The 19,021-nt window shown below is 46.7% G+C and overlaps 1 protein-coding gene across 21 annotated transcripts in view; it reads left to right on the forward strand.

The window, feature by feature from the left end:
* Positions 1–19,021, forward strand: part of JAKMIP3 (Janus kinase and microtubule interacting protein 3) — a 68,364-nt gene that overhangs the window by 37,829 nt on the left and 11,514 nt on the right. For 5 of the 21 annotated variants that reach the window (XM_051801073.1, XM_051801074.1, XM_051801086.1 and 2 more), the window contains 17 exons: positions 505–636; positions 1,108–1,143; positions 2,561–2,620; positions 4,346–4,474; positions 5,885–6,013; positions 7,743–7,826; positions 8,447–8,509; positions 8,935–9,033; positions 9,853–9,951; positions 10,041–10,100; positions 11,710–11,775; positions 12,168–12,236; positions 12,323–12,400; positions 14,813–15,016; positions 15,343–15,408; positions 16,351–16,392; positions 17,126–18,351. In XM_051801073.1, the coding sequence (XP_051657033.1) occupies positions 505–636; positions 1,108–1,143; positions 2,561–2,620; positions 4,346–4,474; positions 5,885–6,013; positions 7,743–7,826; positions 8,447–8,509; positions 8,935–9,033; positions 9,853–9,951; positions 10,041–10,100; positions 11,710–11,775; positions 12,168–12,236; positions 12,323–12,400; positions 14,813–15,016; positions 15,343–15,408; positions 16,351–16,392; positions 17,126–17,272 (1,563 nt within the window). In that variant the 3' untranslated portion in view covers positions 17,273–18,351. Of the gene's footprint in view, positions 1–504; positions 637–1,107; positions 1,144–2,560; positions 2,621–4,345; positions 4,475–5,884; positions 6,014–7,742; positions 7,827–8,446; positions 8,510–8,934; positions 9,034–9,852; positions 9,952–10,040; positions 10,101–11,709; positions 11,776–12,167; positions 12,237–12,322; positions 12,401–14,812; positions 15,017–15,342; positions 15,409–16,319; positions 16,393–17,125; positions 18,352–19,021 lie in introns of those variants that run through there. The other 16 variants (XM_051801082.1, XM_051801090.1, XM_051801094.1 and 13 more) reach the window with 12 other exon arrangements.

Here is a 19,021-nt window from a genome sequence, read left to right on the forward strand (position 1 = left end):
GAAAGGAATGGTGTGAGCTTTGCACATGTTGATTGGGTGACTGCTCCCTTGGGGGCTGCTCAGCCTCCACATGGGCACAGATCTCCCCATTTCATGCCCCATCCCTGGAAGTGTTCCAGGCCAGGTTGGACAGGGCTTAGAGCAACCTGATCTAGTGGAAGGTGTCCTGCCTGTGGCAGGGGGTAGGACTGGACTGTCTTTAAGGTCCCTTCCAATGCAAATCAGTCAGGGATTCTATGATTCAGGTTTGACTTTCCTGCCAGAATCACCTAGTAATGCCTGGGAAATCTGCACTTGTGACTCTGCCCTTTTTTCCAATCAGAGGAGCAGGACCAGCCAGCACATTTGCAACCTGGATGTGAGACTCAACAAAAGGAGAGCAGGAGAGCTGCCAGAACAGCCATTAGAGACATGCACCACTCACTGTACAGGGAAGAGTTAGACAAGTCCTTTGGCAAAGCCTCCTGATCATTTCCTCATCTGCCCTGTGGTTTTTGGTTTTAGAGGCAAAGAACTGGAGCAATAAGGAGACCAAGCTCCTTAAATGACCTTGACCACAGCCAGGAAGAAAGAGAAGTTGATTTCCTGAGACTACAAGTTGTTGAGCAGCAAAACATCATTGATGAACTCTCCAAGGTAAGATGGAACAGTGCTGCTCTCACAGGAGAGTGACCAAGGGCAGGGCAGAGGAAGCCTAAGCAAGGGGTACTCAGGGTCCTGGGAGCCCACAGGCACAGCAGTGGAACCTGGCAGGCATTTCTGTGCTTAGTGGTAATAAAAGTAATTGATCTGTGGTGTGATGTTTGGAAAAACCCTTTCCATCTGCATTGCACTGGCAGGACAGAACCATGTCTGGTGGCCAGATCCAGCACCTGTGAGGGAAAGTGTCTGAGCTCCTTCAGCTGGAGACATCACTGGGGCTAAAGATTCCTGTGTACAGAGGGTGGTCTGCAATGCTGGGTTAGAGGGTTTGCTTCTTTGTTAATACATTCTCAGTCTCTGGAAACAGAAAGCACCAAAATAATAATACTCCTCCAGAAAATAATTTTCTTTCCTTTCTTTTTAAGCCTGTCCACTTACTGACATTATTTCATTCTTTTTTATCAGACCCTGGAGACTGCTGGCTATGTGAAGAGTGTCATGGTAAGAATGGCATTAACTTCCTCCCCATGTTTGTACACTTTAAATTGCTGTCTGTGGAAAGGAGGCAGAGTATAACAGTATTTGTTATCCCTCCCATTTCTGTTCAGCAGAGAGCTGGCACACTGTTTTCTCAATGTAGATGTTATATCAGCAGTTGTTCACCAGAGAAAAACACAGTGATAGTGGAGAGGAAAGTTTTAATCCCACTACCTGCCCCAGTGGCCAAGAGCCATGTCCAGGACAGCTCTGCCACATGGAAATTGCATTTTTTAACTCAGGTTACCCCTGGCTTTGTGTCACCCACACTGGCCTGTGCTCAGCCCCTGCTCTTGCCCAAGTCATCCCTGTTATGACCAGCAGGGACTTTGTGGAGTTAAGCACTAATAGGTATTGATGGGATGTCCTGTTCCCCATTGCCAAGCAATGAGTGTTCGATTGTCCTCTGCCACTGCTGCTGACAGTGGGATTTGCCATCGGGCTCATGGCAGTGGCACATTGTCAGTGTCCCACAATGTCATCACATCCTTCTACCAGCTGGTTAAAATGAAAGATCTAAGGGTTTTCCCTTTAGAACTTCCCTTCTACAATTCTGGGCTTTGCCTGGATTTGCAGTCTAGAAAAGAGATTTTTTTCTCAGTGTTGTAAAAAGTTGACCTGACTCCACAAAGAGGAAGGAGTTCTTCCCAGTGAGGGTGGTGAGGCCCTGGCACAGGTTGCCCAGAGAAGCTGTGGCTGCCCCATCCCTGGAAGTGTCCAAGGCCAGGTTGGACAGGACTTGGAGCAACCTGTTCTAGTGGAAGGTGTCCCTGCCCATGGCAGGGAGTGGAAGAAGGTGATATTTAGGGTCCCTTCCAACCCAAACCAGTCTGGGATTTGATGGTTCCATGATTTCCTCTGATTGGAAAAAAATGCTGACAGCAGTAAGTTCTCAAACCTTTTCCCAGGGTCACTAGGAACCTGCAGATCCTTAGAGACGGAGCTGACTCTGAAAGTGCTGAGTTCAAACAGCCCCTGAATTTTGTGCAGTGGGGCTACTCTGTGTGTGCACCTTCCAGAGGCACCAATAGCCACCACAGCCAAGGGCAGGACCAGTCTCTGCTTCTCTTTCTTGGCAGAGAGAGCAGAGCCTGGGCGTGGGCTGGAGTGCTACAGTCACCCACGGAGCAGCCCAAGGTCTCACTGCATTGTGTTGCTTATAATCAGCTGTATTTTAGTTAGATTTTCATGGACATAAAGAGCAATAGCTACTTGTATATGCAAACCTGAAAGATGTTGGAGTAAACTAACCCATACCTGGTGACAGTGTCCAGCAGTGACATTCCTGTTTCTTGCTTGCCCAATGGCTCCCAACACTGATGTGGTTAATTTGAATAGCAGCTCTCTGCAAACAGCTAACACATGTCTCTGGTTCTTGCAGGAACGTGATAAGTTGTTAAGGTTCAGGAAGCAAAGGAAAAAAATGACAAGAATTCCTAAGGTAAAAAGAAAAAGCTTGTACAGTGACATGCTGATGGGCAGTGCTGGATCTGGGGTGCTCTGGGTACCTCAGGGCCACACGGAGGAATGTTCTCCTGAAGGGTATGCAAATGGGTCCTAAGCCTAAATTTGGGTGATGTAGTTCAAGGACATTCACTGACCGTTTTGGGATATTTAGGAAAAATCTGGGAGGGGCAGGGGACCCCTTTGCATTGCACATTCTGAGCCTTTCCATGCTCTAGACTTACCCTGTGGGACTTTGGTGGGATGTGGTTGTCCTAGGAGGAGACAGATTTTATGAATTAACACATCTCAAAATGATCTTCTAATGGCACTGCCTGAAAACATGTGTATGTTTTAAATAATTCATGGTGATGTTTAGTAACATGCAAAAATTGCCCGTTATGAGAAGCCGTAGTTGGAGCTCAGGGAAAAGGGAATGTTAGTTAATGAGAACTTGGCAGGGTGTTAATGTAAATATTAACACTGTAATGGCACAGAAAGGTTTAATGTCAGAGACTATGAGCACTCTGTGATCTACAGATGAAAATTAGGGTGGGGCTGGAGCTAATTAATCTATAAATAATTAATTGAGGTCGATGGGAGATAACTCCTGTCATCCTGCACATGTCAGGCAGGCCTTCCAGAGAGGGCCACATTCTGTCTCTCTCTGAAAGTTGGGTGGGATTTTGACCAGGGGCCTGGAGTGCCAGGACACAGGGAATGGCTTCCCACTGCCAGAGGGCAGGGTTAGATAGGAGATTGGGAAGGAATTTCTGGCTGTGGGAGTGGTGAGGCTCTGGCACAGGTTGCCCAGAGAAGCTGTGGCTGCCCCATCCCTGGAAGTGTCCAAGGCCAGGTTGGACAGGGCTTGGAGCAACCTGGGCTAGTGGAAGGTGTTCCTGCCCATGGCAGGTGGTTGGAACTAAATGATCTTTAAGATCCCTTCCAACCCAAACCAGTCTGGGATTTGATGATTCTCCTTCAAAAGTTACCCACTGCAAATTAAAACAAAAAGCCAAAATCTAGATATGTTTTTGTAAATCATCAATTAAAAATATTTTTTGATCTGTGAAATGTTGTCTTTGGCTTTCAAGCATTTATGGTAAATCTTCCTTTACCACCACTCCCTTCATTCTTTTAAACAAAAAGCAGCTTTGAATGGAAAACTGGATTTCTTCAAACCATAAACACACTGCTGTAGTGATTAAATTCACATTTTCAAATAGAATACTTGTTGAAGATCTTAAGTTTTCAAGTGACAGTTGTGATGGCAGGGGGGACATCGTGGTGATGATGATGGATTAAAAGGCATTTCAGTGCACAGGCCCCACCTTATGCTGAGGTGAACACTCGGTGAAAAGGGTGCTTGGCCTTAGAGAAACTGGGAGGAAAATACATTTAAAAAGACAAGGGCTGTGAGGTCACACACTGTGATACCTAATGACAAATATGGCAGTTCAGTGATTTAAATCATTTTAGCTGTTGTCACTGGCATGGGGTGAAAACACTTCTGTGTATTCATGTGTAAAGAGCTGTGCCAGTTCCCAAAGAGCAGCAGAGTGAGAATTCCCAACAGCCTGGCACTGAGGTTTCTCCCAGGTGCCCATGTTCAGATCCCACAGAGGCACAGTTTATCCAGGTGTCCAGGGCCAGTACTGTCCCCAGCTCAGGGGCTTGCAGGGCCCATGGCTTGGCCACATTCCCTGACCTCTGTCTCTGCCAGAAGCCGGTTGTGGAGACATTTTACGGCTACGACGACGAAGCTTCCCTGGAGTCAGATGGTTCCTCCATCTCCTACCAAACTGACCGGACAGACCAAACCCCCTGCACTCCTGAGGATGACTTAGAAGAGGTACTCATCACAAATCTGTGTTATTTTGGCTTGCAAACTCACTGCTAGTTTTTAATGGAATTCCTGGTCTGTTCTATCATTCCTCTCTCACCTCAGACCAAAAAATTAACCATTTGTATTAAATTTGATACTGTGCTTGTTGGTTGGTATCTCTGGAACTCAGGTCTTCAGTAATTTCACAGCTTGTAGCCAAGCTGGAAATGATATATCATAAGAATATTAAATTTACAGCAGGTTTATACGTCAGAGGTCTAAAAAGGCTGAGAAGTCAGACAATCCTCGGGAGGTCTGTTCACTCTGAGCTTGGCTGCAGGTTTGGGCACGTGTAGTTTGGGTCAGATCCTTCTGTTTGCCATTCTGACCTTGGCCCAGAGCAATGAGGTTTGTGTTTGGGGAAGGAGCTGGAAGCATTCCCCTAAAGCTCCAGGGTCCAGGGAAAGGCTGGTTCCTCATTGGATTATGGAGGTTGGGCTGTTCTGGAGCTCTCAGTGCAGAGTACACAAAGGTAATGCAAATCAAAGAGATTAATATTCCTGGTATTTTACAAGGCTTCCCTACAAATGTATTCCTCGGTGTGTGTCAGATCACTGGACCATTACACGGTTCAGGGTTTAACAAGAATCTTGTAACAGGCAGAAAATTGCCATTGATGAGGTGCAGCCTTTCCATGGTGCACTGGCTGCAGGTTCTCTGCTGCCTGTTCACCTGTGCCATGGGCTGTAATTAGATCTGTCAGAGGCAACCTGGACAATCCCTGTCTCCATCATAAGAGATCTGTGATGGTTACCAGGTGTGTGCTGCACTGCAGGAACCTGAATGCATTTGTGGATGCATGAGCCTGTTTGGTTTTCCTTCCTTTATGTTTTCCCCTGTTCAGCTGGTGGGGAGTTGGTGCCTGCACCCAGCAGCGTAATTTCATTTCATGTTGAGTGAAATATTCCGGCCAGCCTGACATGAAAGCATTTCATGCTGGATATTGTAAGGAGGGTGAAGAAGATGAAGGGCTCCTTTCATGTTGCTGTCACCACTCCTACAAGTATTAGCTCTGGATTCGTGTTTTAATAATTGAGTGAGCCTGTCAGGCTTGGCTTCCTCCCCAGATTAGAAACCTTTTGTTGTTCCAAGAAAGTTGTGTTTTCACCTTTAATGTGATGGTTTTCCCTGTTACAGTAAGAAAGGGTGATGCATCATTAGTGTGTTACATGGATGGCAAGTTTTTATCTTTTCAAGGCAGGGGATTATCTTTTTATTTCTGTATTGCATTTTCTGGAAGTGTTTAGGGGGAGAAGTAGTCTGAGGGCACATAAACAACATCCTTAGTGCTGTGCTTCCCAAATTGCATTTCAAAAGTGATCATTTTGGCACTTTTTAGAGAAAACATGCCTAATCCACTCTGTGTTTTGGTTGCAGGGCATGGCCAAGGAGGAGACAGAGCTGCGGTTCCGGCAGCTGACCATGGAATACCAGGCCCTGCAACGAGCCTATGCCCTGCTGCAGGAGCAGGTCGGAGGGACCCTGGATGCAGAACGAGAAGTTAAGGTCTACATGGCTTATATTAGATGAACATAAAGGGTTGGAATTGTAAGGGGGGGGGTGAGGGGTCCAATTGTACCTGCTCAGGTTGTTCTCAATCACACCTGCAGCAGCCAGGCTGGGAGTCAGCCAGGGGGGCTTGGCTGGGGGTCTCTGGAGTCTCTGACTCCAACCAGCCTCCCAAGGAAGGGTTTGCTGAGGATCCACCATTGCTACAGCTGAGTCTTTTCACCTCTGATAAGTTTAAGGGAAATCCAGAGAGAAATTTTTTTGGGAAATCCTTGAAATTAAGCTCTTTTTCTATAAAGAACTAGGACAGATAGCCTTAAATGTATAATGCGTGGTGTTTAATTCCTTCTGGGATCTGAGAGATTACATGATGCCTCATGAAATGTTTAGAAGGCTTATAGCTGAGATTTTTTTCTCTTAATTAAATTGCAAAATGCCCTGTGCTGCTCTGCCTGCCCATGTGCTTGTGCAGCCCCTGAGGCTCCTGACAGCTGGGCTAAAGTATTGCATTTGTTATGAGTTTGTTGTATGTTCCAAAGAGTTAGAAAGGAGTTCTTGGCTGTGAGGGTGGTGAGGCCCTGGCACAGGTTGCCCAGAGAAGCTGTGGCTGCCCCATCCCTGGAAATGTACAAGGCCAGGTTGGATGGTGCTTGAAGTAACCTGGGCTAGTGGAAGGTGTCCCTGCCCATGGCAAGGGGTTCAAACCAAACAGCTGATGTTTAACAAGAGAAAGGCACCTGCAGAGCCTTAATTTGATCCTACATCTGTTGTGTGAAGGTGTTTTCCAGGAACACTTACAGTAGATCAAGGTGAAATGCATGAAAACTGACGTTCCCAGACATATTCCCAGAACTGATGTCTGTTCTGACGTGTTAGGGATTGCACTTGGAATGAAAATCATAGTGAAGCAAGATATGCCCAACTAGAAAAGTGACTTGATTTTAATTTTTCCACAGTGAGCAAAAAGAGAGATTAGTGTAGGTCATGCAAACAAGATCATTTTCAGTGTAAATAACACAATAAAGAGCAGAGAAATGGTTTGAGGACAGAAAGTTCTATAAAACTATTTAATGAATTAAGCAGCTGATAATAACTGCATTTATTCTCCAAAAGTGTAGGAAGGTGTTGTCTATATGAGAAAGCAGGAAGATATAAGTATAGTAAACAACGACACACAGTACAGGAAGACCCTAAATAGGTACTAAACAGGTAAGGTAGTAAATCATAGATAAGGCAGTAAATCATAGATAAGACAGTAAATCGTAGATAAGGTGGTAACAGTCAATGGAATTTGCCATTCTCCAATGTTATATATGTGGGGTCTGCCCTGAGCTTTTTAACTTGCCCCAAACTTAAGGGAACCAGGTGTGCCCAGAACTGTGGCATACTAATTTTTATTTGTTTTCATAGAGAAATGGCTTTTTACACTCATTGTTCCAGAGCAGGGGGGTTGCTGGCTGCAGCCTGCCGTGACCAACCTCTGCTTCACTGTTTTGTTAATCTGGACTTAAATCTCAAAATCATTATCCCACCTCACAGACTTTATTTGATTCCTGGCTGATGCTGTGTGCTCAGGTTCATTCTGCCAAAGAACTTTAAAAATCACTTGTTGAAAATATTTGGTGGTTTGAGTATTTTCTGTACCTGCGTTAGCTTTGATCTTTTGGAGAAATTTGTATTATTTATTGATTCTTTGTTTTTTTTCTTTCTCCATTGTATCCCACAGACACGTGAGCAGCTCCAAGCAGAAATCCACCGGTCCCAGGCTCAGATAGAAGACCTGGAGAAGGCCCTGGCTGAGCAGGGACAGGTAACACCACAAATGACTCCAGCCCTTGTCCTGCCTCCCTGCTGGGGAACCAGAAATGTTCCCAGGTTGCTTCTAGCTTGTGTAGTACTTTTCCAGACAAAAACCAACCAACCAACCAAGCAAAACAAAAAGAAAAAATAAACAGAAAATTGTTTTGAGAACTTTAAAGTAATATTAAATCATTTCATAGTTGCCTTTCCAGTTTAACCTCCTATTGTTGTTGCCCTTGCTGATAAACAGTGTTCTGCCCCTCAGACTAAGAGATTAATTTCCAAATAAGGTTTATTTTGCCTGATCTTCAGAAATATGTCATTTGTATTTAGCAAACTAGAAATTTAATAGTAGACACATAGGTGGAAATATCCCCTTTAATGCAAATTTTTGATCTGAAAAAGTTTTTTAATCACTGGAATGTTTCCATTCTATTTGCGTACTACACTCCGTTAAAGTAAGTTGGCCAAGTTTAGCTTAGGAAATTATTTTAGGAAACAATGAAATTATAGTTTCATATGCAGTGTTGCTCTGTCCTTCTATATGTGAGATTTAGTGAAATACTTGCTGCTGTGTTGGTGCTAAACATCGCCAGCTTCACCTTCTGTGTTGGTCCTTTCCTTCCCAAGGACATGAAGTGGATTGAGGAGAAGCAAGCACTCTACAGAAGAAATCAGGAACTGGTAGAAAAGGTGTTCAATGCTTCTATTTGTATTATTCCGATAATATTTGTAGCTGAAGGGATGCAGAAAGGGCAGTATTTTAATCTGTGTTGCACAGCTCTGTAGCAATAATTTATGTGTAATACAGGATCCTTATAAACCTCTGGGGAGAAGTGTTTTCCAACATTCCCTGTTGGCCCACACGTGTCTGGTGTGAGGCCATGTGAGGATGGTGGCTCTGGGGGAGAGCCCTGTGTCCCCCCATGACTGGGGTCATGTGTCCCTGCTCATGATGATCCTGGGGTGGGTTGGGACCCCCAGTGCTCCCACTGCCCACGGGGGGGTGGGCTGAGCCCCCAGTGCCCCCAGCCCTGTCCCAGCAGGATCAGTGCACAGTGGATCAGGAGTGACTCTGCTAACAGTGCTAAGGACGAGTTGCTTTGTCTCTTTTGCAGATCAAACAGATGGAAGCCGAGGAAGCTCGTCTGAAACATGATGTCCAGGATGTGAAGGACCAAAATGAGCTTCTGGAGTTCAGGATCTTGGAGCTGGAAGTGAGCATGTGTGGCAGCCACGGTCCTGCCCTGGGCTTTGCAAACCAGGGCTGGAGGCACTGGTGGTTTGGGAACAGGGGTGTCTGGAGAGGGACACACTGCACTGAGTGAGGCCACAGGCCTTGGTACAAAGTGCTAATAAAAGGGGAAAACCCCAAGCAACCAGGAATCAACACTGATATTCACCATAGATTGTTCTGGCAGTGTTACTGCTTAAGTAGTTTTAAGATCCAGAAAATTGGCCCATGCTGTAAATGTGCATTTTACTGTTCTCCTTCTGTCCTGAAAAGGCAAAGAGGTAAAATCAGAATGGATCATCCCTGGGAGAGAAAAATAGAAAGAAATTATTTTCATTGCCAAAAACGATCACAGTGTTTCACCTCTTGCTAAATCTGCACAGGAGGAATCAGGTGGCCACTGCAGTTACTCCCCTGAGCCTTCTGTTTTCTGTATCCCTACCTGTACAGACAGAACCCGAGAGCTCTTGGAAACTGGTTCTGAAATTCTCCAAGGAGACATTAACAAAGCAGCCACTTACAAACAAAATTTCAATGCAATCTGTATTGTGTATTTATTATGGTATAGTTTTGTTGAAATCTATTGTTGCCCAGAGAAGCTGTGGCTGCCCTATCCCTGAAAGTGTTCAAGGCCAAGCTGGATGGGGCTTGGAGCAACTTGGGATAGTGGAAGGTGTCCCTGCCCATGGCACAGGGTGGGATGAGATGGTGTTTAAAGTCCCTTCCAACTGAAACACTTCCATGACTCTGTGATGTGACTGACACGCCAGAGGGGGTAACCAAGGAATTACTGTCCTTTCAGGAGAGGGAGAGACGGTCCCCTGCCATCAACTTCCTGCACGGCCCGTTCACAGAGGGGAAGAGCCCCCTCCAGGTGTACTGCGAGGCAGAAGGTGTAACAGTAAGGGATTCTCCTTTCCTATCCTCCTCTCCCTAAACAAAATCAGACACACTGTGCTGACTCCTGGTTCTCCATTTCTCTCTTGTCAGGACATAGTAGTAGCAGAGCTGATGAAAAAATTGGACATTTTAGGGGATAACGCCGTAAGTGTATGTTCCTTTAATAAATTGTGCATGCTTTGGGGAATACTTGTCCTCGTGTCAAGCGAGCAAGGCCGCCTGGGCTTGGTGCTGCACAGCCTGTCCTGCTCTGTTTGGGCTGCGAGCGAAGCATTTTCTGGCTTTTTAAGGTTTTGTTACCAGCCTGCTGAAGTGCCACACAGGGGCTCAACGTCACCATTTTGTTCTTAATATTTCTGTCATTTGGAAAATAACGTTGGTGTTTGGTGTTTTCTGGCCACTGGTCACATGGTTTCTTGATTTGCTTGCTCTGCGTTTGCTTTGCTTTTGCATTTCAGCAGCTGCATGTTTTAATTTTGTTTAATGACCTATAAACCCCTGATAGTAACCAGGATATTAAACAAAAGGTAAGCAAATAATAAGAAATTTGCAAGTGTTTTCCTTCAGCAAGTGGCAGTGACTAATCACACAAATGGTTGTGTGCATGGGAGATCCATGTGTCTTTCTGTATCTTCTCCTGCGCTCTCCTCTCTCAGCAGAGCACCTGGGGCTGTGAGGGGCTGAGGAAAGCAGAGCCCTCTCCAGCCCAGGGTCTTAGAGAGCCCTCATCCACTCTGGGGTCCTCCTGGGGGACCCCACCACCTTCACTGGGGCTGCAGAAAGATCTCCACCATTCTCACAGCTCTGCACCCGGGCTGCACCCCAGCTCTCCCTGTGCCTCTGGACAGGTTGGATAACAGGGAAACACCATTCCCAGGGCTGCAGGGCAGCCTGGAAGTAACAAAACTATAAGTACCTGAGGGAGGTGAGGCCCTGGCACAGGTTGCCCAGAGAAGCTGTGGCTGCCCCATCCCTGGAAGTGTCCAAAGCAACCTGGGCTAGTGGAAGATGTCCCTGCTCATGGCAGGGGAGTTGAAATGAGATGGGTTTTAGGTCCTTTCCAACCCAAACCAGTCTGGGATTCTACAGGTCTATCCCTGCTGGACAGCACTGTCACTGTTCCCAGGCTGTGCCTTGAATTGAAGCTCATCACAGTCACCCTGATCACCACCTTCCCCCAGCCCCGCGGGCTGATGCTGCTCTGGGTCCAGACACAAGCGAGGCCCAGGCGAGGGGATTCCCTTCTCCTGCTGTATCTGTGTCAGACTGAAGTTTGGGATGAAATGCAAACCCCAGTTTCACTACTTTGATTTTATTAAAAAGCAAAAGAAGATGGATGGAATAGCCAACATCTCAACAAATGCTTCCCAAAATCATGGCTTGGCTGGCAAAGTGAGGACTGTGCATGGGATGGACACTGTGTCTCTTCTCTCAGTGGCACTTTGTGCTGAGCTTGATCTTGTCCTGTGTAGCTGTGTGTTTACTCCCTTTTGGGTAAAAATAGATCCAGTGTCACCTTTTTTATTTGGTAAATATGAGAATTTTAGGACAATTAACTCTATGTATGACAAGGATTCGGTATGAATACTGACAATGGCTTTTACAACAATGTTGCATTACAATACTAATTTTCTCTGCCTTGGTTTATTGTTCCTTGAACATATTTAATTTCAGATTTATTTAATGCAGCAGTGGCCTAAGTAGTGGGTTAATAACAAGACACTGGGATTTGTTGTAATTGTATTTTGTTTTGATGCAGAACCTGACCAACGAAGAGCAAGTAGTCATCATACAAGCAAGGACTGTCCTCACATTGGCTGAAAAGGTAACAACCAGTGCATCACTCCTCAGTACACATGTGCCTCTCAGAATACACACTGGTGATGTAGATGATGGCTCCATCACAAAACACCACAATGCTTTATGTGGAATTACACTAGTTTTTGTCAAAGTAAAGGTAACATTATGGCAATGCAGACAGACACTGCCTAATTTAAAATAGTACTGAACTAACAAAGCAATGTCAGAAGGTAATGGCCAGGCTTTGAAATACACCATTTTTTCATCACCAATATATAGAATAGAAAAATATAATTGTATAGTTAATTTTGCTTTTGTTTGAGTACTTGCTGTGTGCTGACACACCCTGAGTCCCAGGGAAGCTGGGCTCACAGGCTGTGCCCTGCTCAGGCTTGGCTCTGCTCTCTGTCTGTGCAGTGGCTCCAGCAGATCGAGGTGACGGAGTCGGCGCTGCAGCAGAAAATGCTGGACCTGGAAAACGAGAAGGTACCGGGGAAGGAGCAGCAGGGGAGGGGCTGGAGGACCCCTGGTGGGGTGTGGTGGTCACTGACAGCCCCTTCCTTGGTCCCCAGGAGCTGTTCAGCAAGCAAAAGGGCTACCTGGACGATGAGCTGGACTTCAGGAAGCAGTCCCTGGACCAGGCTCACAAGGTGAGGGACATCAGTCTTGACTGAGTTATTACACCTCAATTAACTCACCTGCTGTGATGTGTGTGGTCTGTTCCCTGTGGACTCCCTGTGGAGTATGACAGGCTGAGTGTTAGCCAGATCCTCTACACCCTGAGCTGACAATGAGTTCCTCGTGAACAGAATTCCCTGGATTTGGGCGGCACTTGCAGGTTTAGGAAATACAAGTTTTAATTCACCAGAAGTGAATTAAGGACTGGTAAGGAAATTATGTTTTCAGTAACTTTTCTTTCCCAAATAGATATTTTAGCCTAGACATTTCCTGCTCCTAAATAGATCCAGAAATCTGTATGGAAACTCACAACAGCAGCAGAGTGGAAAAAGCATATGGCATAACTTGAAACACCTGGGAATGTCATGGAGTATGCGGGAGAGCTCAGACATGGAGCCATTGCTGTGAATTCAGGTGTCCCTCAGCACCCCTGCAGCTCACAGCCATGAGATGGATCTCCCAATCCAGGATCCCAAATTTACCAAAGGGCCCAACAACAGTTCAGCTCCTCAGCTCTGCTGCTCATGGGGAAGGAGTGAGTGCAATGACTCTGTGCAGCCCATGCAGAGGGGGCAGAGGGTTATTTAGTTTTCCTGTATTTTTTGAAGGCATCACACACATAACCCAGGCACAGCACTGGGCTTTGCTCCCAGGCACAAATGCAGCCTGAAAGCAACAGAAAGCTTTGTTCTGCCCCACAATTCGAGTGGCAAAAGCTCTTCTGCTTTATAAAATTTGCTTCACTTCCATGTTTCTTTTGTGCCCCTGGAGATGGGGAGCTGCTAATCACCATCCCTCCTGAACGGGAGCCAACAAGATTACCAGCCGGAACCGCTAATCTGTCTGCACGGTTCTCACTCCAGTGGCTGCTGGAGGGGATTCTGCTCCAGGAAGCACTTGGCTCACACTGCTGCTGCTCTGGAGACAGGGAATGTGCCCAGGCCCAGCAGTTTGGGGCCAAGAACAAACCCATGTCTCAAGTAACAGTGTTTTGTTAGGACAAGGTTAGTGAGGGTCTTGGGGTTGTTTTATAATGGGAAAGCAGAATCTTCTGCTGAGATCTGATGTGATCTTCCCCACGGAGGTGGGTTATCATCAGTGCTGTAACTTCTGCCAGGGTGTCACTGTCCCTGTGAGTGTGTTCTGCTGTCCTGGCTCTGCTAAGCCATAGTGAGGAAACACCACCAGCAGCCTTGGGTGGAGAAACATGATTTTGAGTTGAGCTGAATTATCACAACAGACCCTGGGGGGCTTTAAAAGCTGTGTCCCCAGTCTGGCACTTGAGGGCATGGGTTAGTGGTGGCCTTGACAGTGCTGAGGGAATGGTTGGACTTGATGGACCTTGAGGACTTTTCCAGCCACAAAAATTCTGTGATTCTATTGCAGTAGGGTTCTTCTGAGACCAGGGAAAGCTTTGCAAGACACCACCAGCTCTGCAGAGGGTGTGCAGAGGTGCCATCAGTTGCTGTCCTTTGTCTTGCTCTGTATCAAACTTGCTGAAAAAGACTGCAGCTTGCTTTTGGCTTGTCTGAGGGAATAGCATTTGTCTTGGATTCCAAAGCAGAAGACATTGTCTGGCAAGGCCGCCTGCCCTAGGAGGGTGCCAGGCTCAGTGACCCTGGGGAAACACTGCCAGCCCATTTCCCACACACTTCTCCATCTCAGTGAATCTGGAGGGCTCATCCGCCTGCATGAAGTGCCCTTTCTGACACAGTGGAGGCTCTGCAGCCTGAGACTGCAAGAGCAGAGCCCAGCTACCAGACAGGTTCATTTCCTTGAGCATGGAGCCTCTCAGAGCTGAGAGCTCTGCCAGAGGAAGGGCTGGGAATGCCTTCCCACAAAGCATTTCAGCTGGTTGGTACAAAATCTGCACACACACAGCAGGGAGTTGTTCCTTCCTGGCGGGAGCATGGACTGGTCCTGCCGTGTCCTCTGCTGCTGTGAACTGGAGAGATGGGAAAGGGGAACTGAGGGACTGAAAACTACGTGTAAAAAGTATCTGTAACTCACAAAATGAGTCTTCTTTGAATGTCCCTTCTCCCTTTTTCCTTCTCCCTATTCCCTTCTCCCTTTCCCCCTTCCTTTCTTTTTTTTTCCTTTTCCCTTCTCTCCCCACGGCCAGACTCCCACACATGTATGAGGGGCACACTGCACTGGGCCCAGAGCTGTTACAGTTCCAGTGCTACTCAGAACCCCATGGGGTAAAGGCAGCCTGAAGTATTTTCCCTTTGGATTGAGTTTTTACACGTTGTCCTGTGTGGGAGGCTCAGCACAGAAACCCCTCCACTGCTCCCACTGCCTTACCTGGATGTTCAGTTCCTCACAACCTCCTCACCCCACCAGGGACAAGTTCGAGCTGACAGCCTTATATTGTTTTTGATTAGCAAATTCTGGAATTAGAAGCCATGCTCTATGATGCCCTGCAGCAAGAAGCTGGAGCCAAAATTTCCGAACTTCTTTCAGAAGAGGAGAAGGAGAAGCTGAAGAGCGCCGTGGAGCAATGGAAGCGGCAGGTGATGAGTGAGCTCCGGGAGAGGGACGCCCAAATCCTGCGGGAAAGGATGGAGCTCATTCAACACGCACAGCAGGTGGGCACAGGGGCAGGACGTGGTGGGATCCAGGGTGGGATGGTCCCTGTGAGCACCAGCCTCTGCTCCTAGAGCTGTCCCACCACTGGCTGGTCCTGGGGCAGATGTTGGTTGGCCTTGGATAACCCTGCACACGGGGCATCTTGGTTTTCCTGACCTCGTCACACACAGTGACATTCACAGAGGACTCACCTGCAGCTTAATACCCAATGTATTTTTGGTAGAAGCACAGCACATCCAATTTATATCCCCCAAACTAATGCATCTTCTGGGTACATCTGTTATTTGGTTGGTTAATAAATATTTTTTTATTTGAAATCTGACAGAGAATTAAAGAGCTAGAAGAAAGAATTGAAGGCCAAAAAAGACAAATAAAAGAGTTAGAGGAAAAGGTAAGGTCATGCAGCTGGGACAGCTGCTGTATGTGCACATGACCATTATTCATTTCACCTGGGCTAAGGAAATGTCCTTAGAGAGCTCGTGTGTGCAGTGCAGAGAGAAAGTGGGAGAGCTCCAGGAAAACAGTTTGCACTTGGATCAGTCCCTCTGGGAAGGACAGGTTGACTGCTTAAATTGAATTGTTCCTTCTGCTGTCCTTCAGTGAAGTCCATAACACAGGACTTGGCAGAGATGGGGGTCCATCCACCCTGGGATGGGAGAGAGCGAGGGTTGAGGTCAGCAGGTGCTCTGGGGAAGGAGCCAGGATCTTTGCTCCCTCTCTCCCATCTCCAGCATCTTCCCGTGCAGCTGCATGGACCAGCCTTTCCCAGCAGGAATGAGGGGCCTCGCTCTTGTCCCCTCACCTGCAGCCACAGCTGTCACTGCCACCTCAGTTCCTGTCATCGGCCTTTCTCCAGTCAGAACTGATGTATTTGACCCCAAAATTTCCCTCAGCTGAACACACCCATTTCCAGTGACATGGCCATGGCACAGCTTGGTCAGGGCCAACAGGGCTGAGCTGGACTTGCACCTGAGACTGAACCCAAACCTCATCAGGGTTGGGTTTGGGGGGTTTTGAGGTGTCAGAAGAATTCAGATGATGTTTTCCCTGAGCCTGTGGCTGTGACTGGGCTGGATTCAGGAGGCAGGGGATGACTGTCACCAGTCCAAGGGACAAAGGGGCTCTGGTGAGCTGAGTTGAGCCCCGAGCCCTTGGACCCAACTTTACACTCCATATTTCCTCTCACCTGGGAGTTTTGTTGCACTCTGTCTGTAACCACAGCTTTATCTCAGCTAAACACACTGTAAACTCTTAATCTCTTTCTTCTCTTCCATTTTTTCCTCTCTTCCCTCCCCTTTTCAGTTTTTATTTTTGTTTTTATTTTTCTCTTTAGCTTTCATTCTTTGGTCATAGCCCTTCAGGCCACATGCACAAGGTAAGCCCTCGGGTCACCTCTGGTCTCTCCTCTTTTTCTCATAAAGCATCAGAGCCCTTCCCTTGCTGTATTGGCAGGATTGGAGAGTCTCCTGGGCACCCCAGAGAACCTAAAAATGGAAATCTCCAAAGCCTTTAAAAACCATGAAATCTGGGCACCAGCAGAAAAAAATCTTGTCAAATAGAATTTCCTTCTTTAGAGGGAAGGACAAGGAAAAGGAAAAATTCAGCAGGCTTAAAAGGGAAACAGGGAAAACAGCCATTCTATGCTTATTCGTGACTTCATCAGAGGTTGCTCCAGCTGATCCTTGCTGGAAATCCATGGAAGCCTCAGCCCCTCTCCTTGCATGGATGGGGTCTGACCTGCTCACAGCCAGGGAGCTTGTCCTGCCTCCAAGACAGCAACCAGAGGGGTCTGGGGAGAACATGGCATTTATAAGGGTGTGTTCCTCCAAGCATCGTGCCACAGGGCCCTGGGTACTCCTTGAATCCCCCTTTTCCCAATGTAAATAGGGGATAAGTTGCCCAACTTCTGTTTGTGCTGCCAGAAATGACCATGGCATAGATGGCATTGAGGAAAATGCTCCCCACGCAAATGGAATATAACACAAATCCTTTTTTATCAGTGCACAATTCAAGAGATAATTACAAATAGAACCTTACAGAAGTTTTGTGTGTGTTGTTTTTGCCCAGATGGGCTTTTCTTTGATCCATGTTTTTATATCTTGTTTCAGCCTACTGAAAGAGCTACAGCTGCTCCTGCTGTTATTCCCAGGAAGACAGCCCTGCTTCCTGAGACCGAAACAGAGACATTGCCCTTTCCACCCCCCCAGATCTCTCTCATACTTTGCTACTGGCAATGGAAGGTGCAATCCTTGTGACCCTTTCAGACTGGAGCTGGACCAGGGGGTGTGGAGATCCCTGCACAGGCCACATCCACACCACTGAAATCCCTGATGGAGCGTTTGGAAAAGGCAGAACTAAGCTGACAACGAAAGCCAAAAACTCTCCTCCTCCCTCTCCTACAGCCACAGGCTCCTTCCCCAAGTCCTGGCTCTGCTGCTTGAGCTAACCTCCAGTGGAATCCTGGCTCTGCTGCTGGACACAGCTCTTGGCTCTGTCAGGAGCAACAGAACTAATTCAGATACACTGAATTATTTTGGTTCCCTGCTAAGCAGGTGGCAAATTGCTTCTGTGTAGAAGTGCCCGTGTCCTGTTTGTATGTCACACGTTTATATTTGTTATCCATAGTTCTTTAAAAATCTCTTTTGAAAGAAGACTTTAGGAAGAGTTCCAGAGGAGTAGCTCGTGACAACATGAATAGGAGTGAAAATGAAGTGGTTTGTTCCAAGGTATTTCTTTGTAACACAGGGTTTGTCCCGTGGTTTGTTGAATATCCCAAGAGCCCAGTTTTAGGGAAAATCATGAAGCTACATTCAGGAAATCAAGCTGTAATTTTTTTTTTTTGAGTTTTCAGAAAAACGTGATGAGCAAAATGACACAATAATTTATAATTTGCTGTCCCTGAGTGATGATAAAAGGCTAAACACTGTCCCAGCAAAAAGTTCAACCTGGGAAAGAGTGAACTAAAACAATTATCCCTGATCCACATGTGCTGGGCTGGGGGAGGCAGCAAGAGGGAGCAGAAGATGTTGTCAACTGGAAGATGATGTCAGCTGGAAAACATCCTCACCTTGGGGAAAGGGAGCACAAATCCCACAGATCCCAAGCCCAGGAGGCTGGTGCAGGAACCAGAAGGGAAAAGGAATCCTCTAGAAAAACAGCTGAAGAGAGGAAATCCAGAAGAAATTCCAGACTGTCATAGACCACATGGGATCTGCAGCTGAGCACAGAAACCCGGGGCTGTGGGGCAAGGCCAGGAACAAGGTCCTGTTCACAGCCATGGCAAAGGTCCCATCCCTGGGAGCACAGGGCAGGAAGGAGACAGAGCTCTGGGCAGGTAAGACGGGCTGGAACCCCCTTATTCTGGGTTTCTGTGAGCTCTGGAACTCCCTCACCTGCTAGTCTCTCTCATTTGGGTTAAAATGCTTCAGATGATAACAGAGAAAACATTGAATTTGGTATTGAAATTACCAAAGCCCTTATTTAAACATCATTTATTTATCTCTATTTTACTTCTGTAATTTAGGTGTTGAATTTCAGTGTGATATAATCACAAATGCTGACTTTATGCTTTTAGATCGGTGGTAACTCAACACAAAATTACTGGGGGGTAATTAAATACACTGTCAGATTTGTGTGGACAGCAAGCAGTTGAGCTGCTTTTAAAAATACATGTTTTAAATGCAGGAGATGAAAATATTTTTCATTTTACATTGAAAAGACAAATAGCAACCAGAAAAGTGTTTAAATTCACAATTTCACTCACTTTTTTTCCTGATTTGTGCTGGTAATGAGTTACTGGTAACCACAATGGGGACAGGGGCAGCGGTCACCCTTGCACTGTCTGAGGGTCCTGTTTTTAGGATTATTGAAGGATCCAGGGATGTTTGAGGGGGAACTGAACCTGGCTAGGCAGCTGGCAGGTTTCAGAGCATGGTCCCAGTGCTCTGTGCCCTTTGGTGTCACACCAATCCCCCAGGGGTAGACTCTCCAGGGCAATGAGGTCA

Source organism: Manacus candei, unplaced genomic scaffold (genome assembly GCF_025592945.1).
Source record: "Manacus candei isolate 608988 ecotype Guabito, Panama unplaced genomic scaffold, ASM2559294v1 h1tg000050l, whole genome shotgun sequence".
NCBI lineage: Eukaryota > Metazoa > Chordata > Aves > Passeriformes > Pipridae > Manacus > Manacus candei.